Genomic DNA, 16,885 nt, shown 5'->3' with positions numbered 1-16,885 from the left:
TGCACCAATGAAAAATGGTAGGAAGACCATGGTTCCACAGACACATCTTTAAAAACAATTTATGGTTTCCCTGAAAGGAGGATTTGATGTGGACCCCAGTTAAAGACTACTTTAATGGAGGGTCCACAGTTGACAGGAGGCAAAGCCAAGCCCCCGCCTCCTGTGGTCTCTGAAGTTCTAAGTCTGACTATTCTATCATTCAGAGCAGGTGTTTTGGCCAGCACTATAGCCTTGTGTTAATCCCCACAGGCACCTCCCAAATGTGGTCTTCGAGGTAATAGTGAGGCATTAATTTTCTATTTTATAAATTTTATCAATCCAGAATCTGCAGCCAGAGCTGCTGAATCAGAAACTACTCCTTAGGATTCATAGTTAGGTATTTGCTATAAACAGTAAGTGTATTGGACAGAAGCTTGCCTGAAACCCCTGGTTTTCATATATAAGTATGCACAATAATTATTTATACACTAGGGACTTTGCTGCAGAGACTCCACGCTTAAGAATCTGTGTAAGCAAAAGCTAGTGTAGATCGTCCTAGGGTGTCAGGAACATGCTCTGAGAAACATTGCACTAAGCCACAAGGATGCTGGGCCCTTAGTTTTAGTTAGATTTAGACTCTGCAGGTCAGCTACTGCAACCCCAAGTGAAGTTCTCAAAGTCAGATCTACAGATTTAGAAGTTCCCTAGGGAGACTTCTTGCCTGTTGCTCTCTGCAGTCAGCCAGACTTCCAGGGTGCTGTTGCTGTGTTTCTGCTTTGGCTTCTTAGGGTTACTCAAGCAGGATGTGAGTTTATGTACATACCCACCATATATTTATATATGCACTTACATATATGTGCACATGGACTGGAGAGATGGCTCAGAGTTTAAGAGCATTGGCTACTCTTCCAGAGGACCCAGATTCAATTTCCAGAACCCACATGGTGCCTCACAACTGTTTGTAACTGCAGTTCTGGAGTTCCAATGCCCTCTTTTGGCCTGCATAGGTACCAGGCATATACATGGTACACAGGCGAAATGCCCACCATACATGTAACATACAGAAACAAGAGTCATTTGGGAAGAGAAACCTCAGCTGGGAAAATGCTTCTATCAGATGACTGTAGCCAGGTTTGTCGGGGCATTTCCTGATTACTGATGGAGAAATGGTGATGGAGGAGGACCCAGTCCTCTGTGGCATGGGGGTGCTGCCCCCAGGCAGGTGTTCTGAATCAGTCTTTAGCAAACCATGGAGAGTCAGCCAGTAAGGAATATTTGTTCATGGTTTATGCTTCAGTTCTTGGCTCTAGGCTGCTGCCCTCCCTGAATTCCTGCCCTGACTCCCCTCAGTGTTGGACTGTTATCTGGAAGTGTGAGATGAAATAAGCCCTTTCTTTCTGATCACAGCAATAGGAAGCAAATGAGGACAGAGGGCAACTTGTGGGGATCTACTTTTTCCTTCCACCTTTTTGTGACCTCCAGGTATTGGACTCAGAGCCTCTGCATGCTGAGCTATCTCATCGGCTGTACATTCTATACCTTTTGTTGTTAGCTAGCTTCCTTTATGTACTTATCTTTATGGCTGTGTTCAGCTAGGGACTGTTTACCTTGATTTATATTCATTTGTAGAAAGGTGTACACCCGAGCACCCGAGCTCCTGAGCTCCCGAGCAATGCTCCTCTTCCCACTGCTTGGCTCATCACCCTAGGCACACTTTGGTAGGGACCGCAAGCCCACAGGTAGTCACGGGAGTAGGAGAGGCAGGTGGCAAAGCCCAGGACTGTCCCACAGCCAGGGCACATGTATTTTGGAAAAGAGTAAAACAACATGCCTCTTTTGTGTTTTCAGGAGATGCACTTAGAGGATGCCACCCGATTCTGTCCCAAGGAAGAGAGAGAGAGTGAGCAGACTTCTTTCAGCGATCAAAATCCCAGGCAAGACCAGAAAGGGGGCTTTCGCAGCTCCTTCCGCAAGCTCTTTAAAAAGAAGTGAGTAGCCCTTAGATAAAACAGTGTAATGTCACTCATTTCCCTTTGGCAGAAGTCTGAGGTTTTACCAGGATGAATTACTAAGTAGCCGGGTCTCACACAGCTGTTTCAAGTTCAGTGTTTGTACCCAATTTCTGAACAGAAGCAAACTCAGCTCCCCCTGCTACTTTTTAATATCCTTCCTCCTTGTCCCCAGAGTTGTGTCCTGAGAGGAGTGAGAGAGGGGTACCCCTCTGTGGGAGATGGGTGTTCAGTGTGGGAAGTGATGAAGGAGGGTGTCAGCACTTCTACCCTCAGGAGCCTCAGAAACCTGGCTCTAAGAAATGCAAGTTAGTGCCTCAATGGATGGATTTGGCTCAGGTCCTAGTGAAAACTTTCAGGGTGTCCATATTAGATGGGAAACAAAAGATGTTTCCTTCCTTGGTCTTCCTAAGTCTTACTGTTGAATGAAGCGTTACCTCCCAGGCATTTTGGCCAGCCTGTGTTGCAGTTTGGGAGGTAGGGCCAGGCTCCAGCATAAATGTAAGGAAGAGCGAGATGACCCTTAACATTTGACCAGCACGTGGTTCAGCAGTCCAGCCCTTGCCTGACTGGATGGCTGCTGTTTCTACCTCTGTGGTCCTCAGGCCTCCTCCTTCCTCTACCTTAGGGACATCTCTTTGCTATTTACTTCCTCTTATTAGAGATCACTGTAAGTTGTTTTCAATCTCAAGTCCATATTTTAACTCTTAGAAAAATTAAACGAAGGTGTTGTTGTTGCTTTTGGAGACTTATTGGGAAACCACTTTCTCCTTGAAGATGGAGTTTTAACTTGTCTTGGTGATAGAGGAAGAGGGGAAAGCCTACAGTTGGCTTTCTTTTTTAAAATAGTTTGTCTAATTCTCCAATGGGAGGGTGATGCCGAGATAGTGGGTATCTGATTGTTGGTCCTTGCCTGTTGTTACTAGAAGGAGGAGGAAGAGGAAAGAAGAACAGCGGTTCTACAGTTAACCACAGCCCTACAGTCTGTCTCCTTCCCCGCAGTTAACCACAGCCCTACAGTCTCCTTCCAGTTTTGCTAGGCAATCCAATACATATGTGACTGTTGATGGACCCTCAAGTCACTTTATGTAAGGATTGAGGCTTAAGAACTATTTATCCCTCTCTAGGATTATGGGTTTACATGTTCTTGGTCTATAACTGCTAATGACATGAGTGGGAAGAAGTAGACAATTCGCCAGTCTAAACTTGGGTTTAGGTTCTAAATCCTTTGAAGAACTCCAAACTCCTCAGGACACATTGGTTGAGTCTGTTGGGTACTTTTTAAGTCATAAGATTCCCAAAAGAAATGACTATTTTTGCTCACTACCATTTCTAGTGACTGAGCAGTATCTGTTGGGAAACAATCGGCAATAGATCCACCTTTGGTTCCTTTACAAATTTCTGTCTATTAAAGAGATGTAACAAAATGACCTATTCATTATATGAGGCATAGGGGACAGATCTGCCCTTTTGTATCCAGAGGGCAGAACTAGCAGAAGTGAGGAGGAGGAACACTGTAATAATGTACCTGCCTAGACCTGGTGGACTCACGAGAGAGTGGGGTCTCTGAAATAGGAGCTAGATGACTCTGCCTGGGTTCTGAAAAGTATTCCTACACTGGGTGGGAGACTGCTTGAGAAGTCATCACATGGTTCAGTATGTGTATTTGCTTTACCTGTACTCTTACTTATTGGAGCTCAGTCTGAACGGTCACTTATTTTTGTCATCCCAAACTACAGGAATATGATGTTGGGCCTGTAATTTTAAAAGTTCCCAAAAGAGAAGGCCATATAATCTTTTTATGGTTCCCTGGCCCCACAGACTGTAGTATAATGCAGACAACTTGCTGTGGGTTCTCCAGAGTTACACTGGCTAATTGCTTTAGTCCTCCTGCAACTTCTGGCATTTTTCTTAGTGAAAAGGCCAGTGAATTCTCTTAGTTCTCTCCTGGACTGGCCTGTATCTGTCAAATTACTGTCAACAATGATGGCACTGCCATTTGTATTTAAAATGTGAAGTATTATCTGAGTGGAGGTGAAGGTGGAGCACTTAGATGATTCTTCCTCTAGCAGGCCTTCCTGGCTTGGGAAGCCTGGTCTAGGACAGTCAACACCATGCAGGCGGTTCCCACTACAGCTTTGTACTTAGGGAGCGCTTTGGGGACTTGGCAAGGGTTAAAGAAGCAACTTAAGTAACTTCTTACGGGTTTTTCATCTAAAGACCATGGAAAGTCTATTAAGGACCACACTCATGAATGGCATTACAGAGAGAAAGGGCAGGGAGGCCCCAGGGTAGCATGGAAGTGCCTGTACCTTTAACTCAAATGTAAATACACCATTCTTGTATGTGTGCAGAATTCTAGGCATGCATAAAGGATTATGAATGATATGGTCCCAGCCATTGTATAGGAACTTGCACTATGGACTCAGGAATGTGTAGGATGAAAGATAAACTATTCCATCTAGAAAAATCTATATGGAGGTTGTTAAAGACTTAAACCTAGGTTATTGTAAAGATGAGGTACAGGTAGAAAAAGAGTCAAGCCATTATGTGTGTCAAGAAGTCAGTTGGCAGCAAGCCCAGTGACCTTAAGTAGCTAAACCTGGGTATTGGATACTCCAGAGCCTGGTCTCCCAGGCCCAAATGGGCAGGCCCAAGAAAGCCACCCGTGTCCTGTTTGGAGCTTCCTTCCTTCCTCCCCTCTAGCCCTCTGGAGGTTCAGTCCTGTCTACACTGACACACTTTTTGTTCCATAGGGGCTTGTTTGGCTGGTGGCCCCACACACCCAGAATGCTGCTTCGGGATGAAGCTAGGCATGGAACCAGATGCAACAGAAAACCTGAGAAAGGGTTCTCTTCCCTCTGAGGCTGGGAGGGCCGAAGGATTCAAAAGGCAGAGTCAAGTTGACATCATAAAAAATATTCTGACAAAAAAATATTCTGACAAAGTGCCCACGATATTTGAGGAAAAGGGTAACCCTTTTATTGTTTCCAACTCAGGCACATTTGCCCTGGGTAGATACCAGGTTGTAGATCCCTGAGAGCTGTGCAGAACTGGCCAGAATAATAATGACTGCTAGCTTAAAGTCTGAGCATGTTAGATGACTATATATTTTAAGTGTGATTCTTAGAAGCTAGGGAGCAGGCCTGCTAAGAAAGGCCAATGCTTGATTGAGGAAGAGGAAAGATAAGCTGTCCCTTCTAGGAGGATACACACGGACACTGTCAGAGACTTAAACCCAGACTGTTGCTATAGCGGAGGCAGATGCTCTTTTGTCTTTATGTACACATCTTACACTCGGGTGAGTGAGTATTCTTGATTGGGGTATACAGCGGGGAAGAGATCCTATAAGACAGTTTTAGGGCGAGGTCTGTAGACGGTGCTTCCACCCTTTAGCATCAACTTGTAGGTAGTGAAAGATAGAGTATACCATCTTAACTGGTTTCTTTACCCTATCTCTTCCTGGTTAGTACTTCATAATTTATATGATTATTTCTATTCCAGCCATCCTACTCCCTCCACCAATTGCAACAAAATCTATTTTCTTCATCACATGGTCAGCAGTACTTCTGCAGGGCCCATATATTTGAATGTCAGTGAGTCCTCTTTGTTTGGTGTCTTCTCAACAGGTTTTGTATATGCCTCCTTTGTGGGACAGTCCGTATAACAGAAGGCAGGACTCTAAGGACCAGTGATCATTTTATGCTCATTTTCTCCACCTCCTTCAAACCTGCCCCATCCTCACCATACCTCTTGTCTGCTTTGTAGTTCCACCATCTCATTTGATTTCCTATGCCATTTGCAGATCAAGAGGGTATGCATGGAAGGATAAGTAGTTTAGGTTACCTAACTCTGGCTGGGATTGCTTCTCAGCAGGTCATCTGAAGTCAGTTACTTTTAAGTGTCTTCAGAGTGTCAGGTTGTTCCCAGAACAAAACAAGTAGAAGAAATAGCTCCTGCCCATTTGGAGCTTGTAGTTCAAAGTAAGGGTAGCCCAGCTACAAGTTATAGTATATAGCACACAATACGAGTGCTCATTCACCACCCTGTGAATGCATGGTTAACTGATTTGACGGATAAGACAGGTGTTCCTCCCCGCCCCCGCCCCCCCCCTTCTTGGCAATGCCGTCACCCTTTCAAGGATAGTCCTTCACATCAGAGAACCAGCTCTGGACATCAGAGATGTCTGTGGCGCTGAATTTTACCTTCCTTCCTCAACTCCAGTTTTTCAGGTTTATCTGTAGCCAAGTTGTACTTACTGACCTACCCAACTTGCATTTTTCTTTTTCTCTGTCATTTGAAGGATGGTTAGCAACAAGTCTTTTATTTCCCCTTTCTGTCAAATGATTGGATGACTGTGTGTCAGAATATATTGACAGCCATTGTACTTTTCACAAAGAGTTCTTGACTGTCCCCCTCTAGGGTCTGTTCAGATATGCCCTGCAGCTTGCCAAGATGGTGTAGGGTGTTCAAGAGCCATTTCTGTGCTTTACAAAGAAAGGGAATAAAGAGAAAACACACTATCTCTTTCTCCTAGAGCCTGCAGATTTTCCCCCTTCTTATTTACACCCACACCTTGGGAGAGTCCAGGTAACCTGTAGTATGTTGAGCATTATAGAAGTCAGCTGAAATTGTCTTTAAAAAGGTGAAAATGAGCTTCGAATCATTGCTATAGTAGAATTCTGGGTTTTTAAAAACGATTAGTAAGTTAGCCACTAGTTACTTAGTAGTTAATTTTCAGAAATGCAGACATTTGTATTGGAAACAAGGGGGAGGTACAGTCTGTAAGAAGAGCAGTTAAAAAAATTGAGCTGAGTTTGTGGAAACTAGACAGGGCGATTTTGGCATTTGTTTCAGAAATGGGAACACAACTGGTGAAGATTTCTGTGGTCCTTGGGGCTGGTGGTGACATCAAAGCTTTCCCATTTCCAGGTAAATTCCAGTTGCATGTGGGAACCTCCAAGTGTGACGTGTTGGGTTTTGGAGAGATCAGATGTAGGTAAGAGGGAAAATGAGAGGTGAAGTCTCAAGTGTAGATTAATAACTTCATTGAGAAGTTGGCATGGGGGAGAACAATTGAGAAGAGGCTGCTGCCATTGAACTCCTGCTTCCTGCCCTAAAACACAAGGGCTTTCAGGCTTCCAGATCATGGAAGATAGGGAGAGAATGAATAGCTAGGATGCATCTTACTAACATTTGGGGCACAACTACACTAACCAGGGATGGTTTGAGCTGGAGGAGGCAGGAGTTCTGAGAACTGAAAGCAAGCCTGAAGTTTTAGGGAGGATGGGAGTTTGTTTACAGGGAGTGTAGGCTGGTCCCTGAGAAGAAACGTTCCTTCCACCCAGATACCTTCTTATCCCCTGAGTATCCAGATTCACAGGAGCTGAGGGAGAGTAATTTTCCTACATTCACTGGGATACAGTGGGAAAGTACTCCTTTCCAATCAGAAGTAAAACATGATGGGTAGCTACAGCTTCTTTTCTGATATCAAACTGAGAACTAAAAATATCTAGTCCATTCATCGTGTTTCCAGACATCTTTAGTCTTCCTATAGGTCTAGTGTTTTCACTTGAATACTAGAAAAGGATGTTTGAATTCTTCCCAATAAGCTCAGTAAATTTAGATTCATAACTAATAAGAATAATTATTAATAGCAAGCACTTGGACTGGGGATATATAGCAGTAGAACACTTGCATATGAAGATCCTGGGGCCAGTCCCTAGTACCACCATAACAGAACAAACTAAAGCAACCCTCCCCCCAAAAATAACAACAAAATCTCCTGAACAAACAAGGACTCGAAGATAGTGTACCAGTGTCAGTGAAGGAGCTTGGAGGCCAGTTATCCTGCTTTGGTGTTTAGGGAAAGCATGACTGATGCAGCATGCGGAGAAACCGTTTACTTGAACAAGAGCTTTGGAGCTTTGCTTTCATACATCCCACACAAGGACTTGTGGCACTGGGTCTTGGTTAGCGGGCTAATTTTATACATTCTAGCTCCAGGTTAAAGTCAGTGAGAGGGCCCCGGGCTAGTTGTGTGAGAGATATTTCTAGAGAGCCTCCTCCCTCTAGGGACTTCTGACATGAACAGACTGGAGAAGGTACAGAACTGGAATGGATTGCCCAACTGGTTTAACCAAGAGAAAGGAAGAATGCACCCTGGACTGGGGACTCAAATGGACTGAGTTGACTTTTGATTAGTCTTGGGCTCCTTTGTGGTGGTTGAGATCACTGTACTGATTTCTGCATTCTACCAAATGTAGCAATATGTGTGGCTGGTTTCAATAAATCTTTCCTTTAAAAATGAAAACAAACAGAAGCAAGAGTTTGTAATGTGATGCCTAGATTAAAGCAGGGCCCTTGATAACCATTTTAATTTAAGGTCCTTGGTAATCTGCGGAGTAGTTATATTATTGAATCAAAAATAGTATTTTTGAGTTTTTATTCCTGTTACAATGCTTTCACATGGTACACTGACATATACAGTTGTCACAATTGTCCCCATGAAGCATTAGAGAGTCTGTATGTTCACTGCAAATTTAGATACACATATCTTAAGTTTTGAAATTCAGGGGAAGTAAAAATGATTCCAGATCTAGGAGGCAACTGTTTTACAAATGCAAAACAATTTGGATAGATAAAATATTTGAAAACAATTAAAACCAAATCAACCTGTACTTTATCTGTGTGCTGAGATTTTAGGTCCAGTGGATCAGAATACAGGGAAAAAACTAATGAGAGCCCCTCACTGGATCCTTCACCCACCAAACAAGACTTCTTCAGAAACCGACTTGCTCTTGCAAATGACCTTGACCAAGGAACAGCTGTGTAAACACATTTACAGTTGTATTGTCAAGTGGTAAGAGGAGGGTAAAAGCTTGTATATATCTCTGCAGGAATATATATATATATATATATCAATGTATAAATCCCTGAGGAAAACTAATATAAATATTTACATATGAAACTAAATCAATATACAAGATTTTGAAGAGATGAAGATTAGTCTATCGTTAAGACTTGGCTTAATGAACCTCAACCCTTGGAAAAGGGAAACGAAGACTTTTCCCATCATTACAGAAAACCAGTAAATCTGGAGGAAAATAAATGTTTGTGAGAACAAAAGCTTGCACCTTGAACTCATTCCCCAAGAATAATAATAAGCATGTTCATTTTTAGCATGGATGTGAATTTTGTGCTTCCTAGGAATTTTATTTATTTATTATTATTATTATTGGTTTTTTTGAGACAGAGTTTCTCTGTGTATGCCTGACTGGAACTCACTCAGTTAGACCAGGCTGGCCTCGAATTCATAGAGACCCACCTGCCTCTGCCACCTAAGTGACTTCCTAGGAATTTTAATTCATAGCTTATGAATTCATCCACTGTGCTTAAACTAATATACCCTATGTGAGGGTCCAGTTGTGTCTTGCTTCATATCTTTACAAACCTCAAAGCAAAATATCACATCCTTTAAGGCAATCGATTGACAGAACTGTATTTTACTTGTGCAGACCAGCGCTCTAGAAAATTTGTCCTTCAACTATGATTCAGAAGCTTCAAAACTTATAAGATACATTGCCCTCTAGCTTGTTCTATGGTTATGGAAAAATCAGTAATGGGAACAGGTGGGAGCAAAAACAAAGAAACCTTCTCTTCGTATGGGCTGCACTGAGCACGGCAGCTGTTGTAGATGCAGTAGGTGTTGTCAGACTCATAAAGGCCCAGATAGACCTGGGAGAGAAAACACTGACTTAGTTCTGCTCGGACCTCTGAGGGCTCTCGGGATGTTAGAATAAGTGATCTAGAATGGTTGAACTTCCGATGGCACTCCTTCTAGTCGGTCACATGTTCCTTTCTCTGTCCACACCAGCTCCCTCTATTCTGTACACCAAGCATGCCCCTGCCTCTGGACTCTCAAACCAGCTCTTCTTTTAGTCACTTGGATTCTCATTCTTTCACCTCTTTCAAGTTTCTATGTCTGCATGGCTGACTGATCATCACATTTAAAATTCACACTTCAGACCCCTTTTCTTCATAGCGGCTACATTTTTAATGTATAATATTCTATTAAATATTGTCTACATCCTCTCACTGGCTTATAAATCCCATGAAATGGATTTTTCTTCATTACTATGTTTCTAACACCAGTTCTGTAAAAAGATCTATATTTGTTTATGCCTGAATAGTCAAATGAGCTCTTACCAAATACTTATGATTTCAGGTCATTCAAAACCAATCTGAATAATGGCAAACAGCACAGGAAGCCATGATGAATCAAAGCATAGGATGTCAGGATAGCTTACCTCCTAGGAATTCTCTAAAACAGGCAAACTGAAAACATGTCCTTTATACTTTTATTTTTCATATTTTAGTGCTTTGTCAAAGGCACTGCACTGTAGCCACATCACCTTTCAAGTTCATACGAGCTTTGTATTGATGAGTTGTGCATTCATGTGCTCAGCAGTGGAAGCAGGGTAAACAGGTCAGCCCATGGCACCTGTCAACCCTGACACAGAGAATCTTCCATTTCTTGAGTTACTAAGGTACAGTTACTAAACAGTTGGTAGTTTTTCTTGCCACCAATAATTATCAAAGGCCCTAAAAGGTTAGCATGGCCACAAACTGCTTTTCTAAAATTATATTCTGTCAAAGGTGCAAAATAGCAGGCTTGGCTGGGGAGCTGGCCTTCTCGGTTCTGTTTTTGAGATCTAAGTACCCTCCTCTGTGATGACTAGCCTTGACTTTTGATGATAAAGTACAAAGGTAACTCTCTTGGTTAAAAGATCAGAATTAACATTTGAAGAGCAAAATCAAAATCTCTGATTAATTTCATTGTCAGTATCACTTACAGATAGTAAACCTGTTACATAGAATACATTCAGTAATGCATGCTGGAATCACCATTTTAGGCATCCCTGAAGGCATTCTTACAAATACAAGGAACACTGATTATTAGTCTCAGTCACAAACTTGACACTTTGCCTTATTTATCTGTCTATCTATCTGTTTGTCTGTGTATCTATCATCTGTCATCTCTCTCTGTCATCTATCTATCTATCTATCTATCTATCTATCTATCTATCTATCTATCATCTGTTCTTTCTCTTTCCCCTCTCTCTTTGTGAATGAAACTGGGGCTTCAAACATGCTAGACAAGCCTCTACCACTGAGCTACACCCCACCTCCTTTTTTACTGAGATAGGTGCTAGGCTGGCCGTGAACTCAGACACCTGTAGCCCAGGTTTACCTTTTAATCATCGTGACTCAGTCTCCTGTGCAGCCAGGGTCACAGACCGGCACCACCAGCTCTGGCTTGCCTTTATTTCAAAATAAATGAACTGAATCTAATTATCTTTTAATATTTTTGTTTTATATTATACCTTGAGTGATCCTATATTTGCACTGTTGATCTTCCTGATACCAGCTGGTCACAGCAAGAGCTGCCTGGTAGGGACCTGAAACACCCAAGCATGTTCTTTTAAAAATACAATTGCCTTCTGAAACTTAATCCTGTGTATAGTCACTTGACTAATTTCTATCCCAAGCCTCCTTGTTACAACAATAGGATCTGACACTAAACTTACTGTATCCTTTTTAACTTGTTAGAGAAAATAGTGTTCCCAGAGGAAGACCATGATAGAATGTAAAGTATTTCTATGTGAAGGTATATAAGCTAAATTAGAATCACTAACAATTTCAAAATACTGCCCTTTAAAGTAAATGCATGCAAAAACAATACACTGTGGGCTATGTAAGGCATTTTTCTTTATTATTTTTCAATTTATCTTAGTAATGCCAGAAAAATAACAGCCATTATTTTCACTTTTAACACAAACCAAATACTGCTGCACGTAGAGTACAAAGACCACCTACAAACATTGGTTAGGTACAAAGGCCATTGGATGTATAGACCACACTTTGTTCTTACATCAGAGTAAGACTGACAGAGCATTTTTGACAATTACTTTAGCAAATAACCATGCTACTAAACAAAGGCAAATACACATATATACACAGACACATCTCAACTAAAATTATACATGTCACTTTGACAAACAAACTCTCTGGTTTCACCAGATATTTGCACCCCCAAGTCCCCTGCCCTTATCCCACCCCCAAATGCTGACTTGATCTGAAAAAAAAGAGAGATGTTCTTAATTAAAGGCACAGTTGGCAGCTACTGAAAGTGGCATGCATCTGGCACGGGTGCACTCTAAGCCACACCGCATATAACTTGCATCTTTTGAGTATCTGGGTTTGGTAGTCCAATGTTGCCCACCTTTAGCTTGCTTCTTTTATAATTTTTCAGCAAACTGGCTACTTAATGCACTATTTTTATTAAAGGCAAAAGGGAAATTTGCTCACAGTTGACAGAAAATGCACTTTATGGTGTCAAAAATGGAAAATAAGGCATGAAACTTATAAAAGAACTTAAGACTGCTTTTGTTTAGACTTATCATGTAGAGTTCATGCTTTTTTTCTTAACTAGAACACAGAATACTTCACTGGCTCATGTGAAAAGGACTATGAAATCATTTTAAGTTAGTACTGTTCCAAAGGGGAAAAAATTGAATAAAGGCATCACTTTCCTTCACATTTTACTGCAGAATTCTCTTTCAGCCAAACTGACAGTCACCTTGTGATGTGTAAAAATTAATGTGCAGTACACAGAACCTGCACGGCACAGTCACGCAATAGAGATGGAAAGAGCATGCACACCTACCCAGCAGCAGAATACCAAGACATACATGGTTGCCTTGGTTTTGAATCTGAAGAGGATAAGAAAGGTTCTCTTCTGTGTGTTCTCTAGCTGGGACAGCATCCCCACTATCTTCCTGAGCCACTAAATACCCCTAATTCAGGCCATTATATTAAGATAATGAAATGACATGTGAGCAAAACTTAATTACATGATCATTATGATAAATACCACTTTGGGTTTGCATTAAGGAAGAATTTGGAATTATAGTATAGCCTCCAACTTAAATAGTACTTTAGTAGAATGTCCTGCTGATTATGTTTATATTGCATGCTCTTGGCTCAACTCAGATCCACTAAAACATTCTTGAGTTAGAGGATAGTAACCTACTAAACTCACGATGCCCAACAGCCTTTATTTAAGCAAGAAATTTTAATTAGGTAGACTTTGAATATTTGTCTTTTTCATCTTCACATTTGAAAGACTAGAAAGAGTAAACAGTCCATCTTTTAATAAATTTAGAAACATAAACTTGTCTATTCCTGTTTTCCAAATGCTTATCTGTGGAAAGCATTTCTGTTACTGGTTTATGAGCCCACCAAGACTTTACTGCGTGGTCCAAGGATAAGAAAACATTTGCTGATACTTCATTTTTTGGAAGAAATGTCCCATATTTGGGGACGTAGTTAAGCAAGTTTCGCTGCACTGGCTGCCTCATAATGTCCTGGGTTTAGATGCAGTTCTGTAACAGTGCATTTGTCTTCTGCCACTTCTTGTCCCTGAAGAAGTACATTTTAGTTATGACTAAGGATAAGTTTGTTAGCCAGATAATGTTTAACTCAAGGACACAGCTTTCTCACTTTCACCCCAGGGCATCCAATTAGAACGTTTAAAATCAGTTACTACAGAAAATATTTTTGCCCAAATGTCATATTTAAGAATAAAAATATCCTCCATCAGTGACGCATACAAATGGCTGTATGGTGAAGCGGTCTACTGGAACAGTTGGGTAGAGAACAGTTCCCCTTGGGAGAAATTAAATCCAAATCTGGGCATTCCCTCCCTTGTTGGCTCAAGAAGAACCAAAGGAGTTATCACCCTGCTGAAGGCAACACTTGCCAGAGAGATACTGAATATTCTAATGTTGCTTTCTTAGGTTCTCATTTGAAGTAGGGATGGGATGATCAAAAAATGATCAGTAAGCCATGGGAATTTGGGGTGTCATTACAACTGTATGGAACACATTAGTAAGTAGGCCTAGCTAGTGACTTTTGCTGAATGAATGGTCTCGTGGACACTTTGCATCCAAGATGGGATTTGAAATTAACTTTTGAGGACACTTTTAAAAGAGGAGACATTTTGCAAAGAGAAATGGCTACCATAATAGGAATAGTACAAACACTAAGTGAAAAAGATTCAACTCTGACAAATAAACAAGGACACGATAGGATAGACTGCTTAATGGTGATGTAATTAATGTCCTTTCTGATCTTAGAAGACTATACACTGTACTATTGGGATGTACATTTAATGCTCTAATAAATATCACAAAAATTATTAATGTACTACACTTCCACCGTGCTGCAGCCCAGCTAACAGGATTCCTGAAATGCTGCTGTATTATTATGAGGACACATGCACACACCGATGCACTGGCGACTGTTTAAGAGCGGAGCAGCACAGTTCACACACAGAGGACACTCATGAAACTACTCCTATTCCAGTCACAGTGTCTGTAGACTCAGAAGAGCAGTGCGAGGCTTCATGAATAGTCACATAATATTATAACAGGTAGATAGTCTCTAAGGAGTAGCTTTGAGAGAACCAAAGACCTTAGGCAAAGTAGAATATAAACGTTAACCAACATGTATGGTTGCTCAAAAAATTAAAAAGCCTGCAAGGTTCTGTTTAAAAGATGCCCATCCCATTATAAGCCAGTATTTCCCTATATGCCAAACTCCGACTTCAGAGTACTCTGTAAGAACTAGACTAGACACCCAGACGTACCACATGTGCTTTTATGCTTAGTGTTTGTATATTTTTCAACTGAAAGAAATAAGAATCAACCATTTTATCCATATAATAATTTAATATATGCCAGCCAAACAAAGTAGTTTATCTTTATTCAATTAAATAAAAACAGACCTGTCAGGTATATTATATAACATTCACTATATACACATGATTTAGGCAATGCAAGGTAATTCTAAGTATGCTGACTTACTCAACTATTAGTAAAACACGAATGGTGTCAGTGAGGCCCAGAGTGCTCCTTTTCACATTGGGTGCCTGCATTTCTGTAGTATGGTTAGAGGGACAGCCACAAGCCAGGACATATGTTACCAGTAAACTCCTGTGGGGCAGGGGGAGGGGGTGACAGTCTAGCATAGATTAACAGTCTCCTAAGTGTAAATAGGATACTTGACAGTTACATTTTTAAAAAGTTCTTCTTCCGTTAATGACATGAAATTTCTTGTTTGAAGGCAACACCACCACATTTTGTTTGTGAGTGGGGGTAGATAGGGAATGTTCTTAAAATTGGTATAATTATTCTTAAAACAAAATAACAATAACAAAAAGTACCTCTTTGGTGAAGCCTCGGTACCCATTCAATTCACTGTAATAATCTGTAAACAGGACTGCAGTACAGTGCTGGGCCTTGATTTCAACAAGGCCAGATACCACAGCCTTTTCTCACAGTCCTCTGAAGAATTTTTACGAAAATATTCTAAAGTAGAAGAGTAAAGCAAAGGAAACAAAGGAGGAGAAGATCCCTGTTTAAGAATTTTTTAAAAGTGCATAATATTTTAAATTACAAAAACTGTCAACATATGGGCCTGTTGGACATTAGACTGTTTTCCATCCCTTTAATGATAAAGATTACTTCACAAAATGAGGACTCTTGCCTATTGGCCAGAAAAGTCCCTTCACGTGATTTCCAGGTGCAATCAGTTGTCCAATCCCTCTAGATCAGTCTCCACATTCTAGCTGGAATACCATCTTATTTTGTAATTACGTGTAGGTTAAAATTCATTGTCTTATACTACATCTTGAAGTAGAGTCATTAGTGTTTGGAGTTCTCATTTGAACTCCTCAGTGCTGGCATGTTCAGTGCATCCATTGCCAGCAATGGATTTGGGGCTAGGAAGCTGTACACCCCATTACAGAGGAAGTCAGGAAGAATGGGCATTCTCCAATAGTGGTGGTCCATCTCTGTGCATAGATGGGTGTGTGTGCTCCCTCTTATAAGTTTTTGGAGGAAGTTTGGGGATAAGTTGAGAAGTGCTTTGTCGTGGAGGGACAGGAGGCCCCGCAATGGGATGGAGGTCCACTTCCTGTGCCAGCGGTGGTGATGGCAGATGCCTTCTCGTGCCATGAGGAGAAGGGGTTTGAGGAGGCGGTGGTGTAAAGGGGGAAGGGCTATTTGGAAAGAAGGCATTGCCATGATCACTCTTTTTGCCCAAAGGGGGAGGTTGGAGATGCAATGGTGAGCTTGAGAAAACATCAGGTGTCCTCACAGGTTCTCGCGGTGGTAACAAGGGAGGGCTCTCAGGAGGCTCTGACAAAGAGGTCCGATCTGATAGTGAATATCTCGGTGAATAAGCTTTTGATGTGGGTTGCCTAGGAGGAATAGCTGGGGGGCTGTCCAAGTGCTTAGACATAATCTAACAAATGAAAAAGAATAGAACATGTATTAATATAATTTTAAAAAAACTATGAATATATTAAGAGTTAACTTGGAATTTTCATACATGCTACTGGCAGAACACTATGAAGAATAGGGAGTTTTACCATGTGTATTAAGTGAGATATTCTACCCACTCTTAGAGAAAAAAAACTGATTTAGTCAAGATTAAGTCAAAAGCTTGTTGTTTACTACTGGCTGCCTATCATACAATGCACTATAATTTCTGACTTAAACCAACCATTAGTTTCTGGCAGTGTACACATTAGGCAAACAATGTTTTAATGTTTCATGAAATCTACAAGGTCTTGACTTATCCTGGTTCTTCTGTTCTCTGGGTAGCTTAAGACCTAATAAATTAATAACTGGCAAAATTAAATAAACGATAAGGGGAAGGGGTATTTAAACTGGTAGGAAACAAAGTTATTATGAGTCTTTAGGATCTCTTCTAACCTAGAATTTAAGTGCCTTCTTATTGGCTCAAAGAATGGCTTTCAGCAGATACTC

General features: G+C 41.1%; 2 protein-coding genes across 3 annotated transcripts in view; one reads left to right on the top strand and one right to left on the bottom strand.

The window, feature by feature from the left end:
• The window catches only part of Arhgef33 (Rho guanine nucleotide exchange factor 33), a 51,171-nt gene extending 42,348 nt beyond the window's left edge, over positions 1–8,823 (top strand). The window contains exons 15-16 of one of the 2 annotated variants that reach the window (XM_038320790.1): positions 1,828–1,967; positions 8,694–8,823. In XM_038320790.1, coding sequence (XP_038176718.1) covers positions 1,828–1,967; positions 8,694–8,823 — 270 coding nt within the window. Of the gene's footprint in view, positions 1–1,827; positions 1,968–6,845; positions 6,898–8,693 lie in introns of those variants that run through there. The other variant, XM_038320791.1, reaches the window with a different exon arrangement.
• Positions 8,824–11,742: 2,919 nt separating this feature from the next.
• Positions 11,743–16,885, bottom strand: part of Sos1 (SOS Ras/Rac guanine nucleotide exchange factor 1) — an 86,767-nt gene continuing 81,624 nt past the window's right edge. Inside the window, 1 exon segment of the mRNA XM_038317969.1 lies at positions 11,743–16,358. Coding sequence (XP_038173897.1) covers positions 15,867–16,358 — 492 coding nt within the window. The 3' untranslated portion in view covers positions 11,743–15,866.

Source organism: Arvicola amphibius, chromosome 2, assembly GCF_903992535.2.
Source record: "Arvicola amphibius chromosome 2, mArvAmp1.2, whole genome shotgun sequence".
Classification (NCBI taxonomy): domain Eukaryota; kingdom Metazoa; phylum Chordata; class Mammalia; order Rodentia; family Cricetidae; genus Arvicola; species Arvicola amphibius.
Note: the sequence above shows the minus strand (reverse complement) of the source record. Positions and strands in the feature narration are given on the sequence as shown.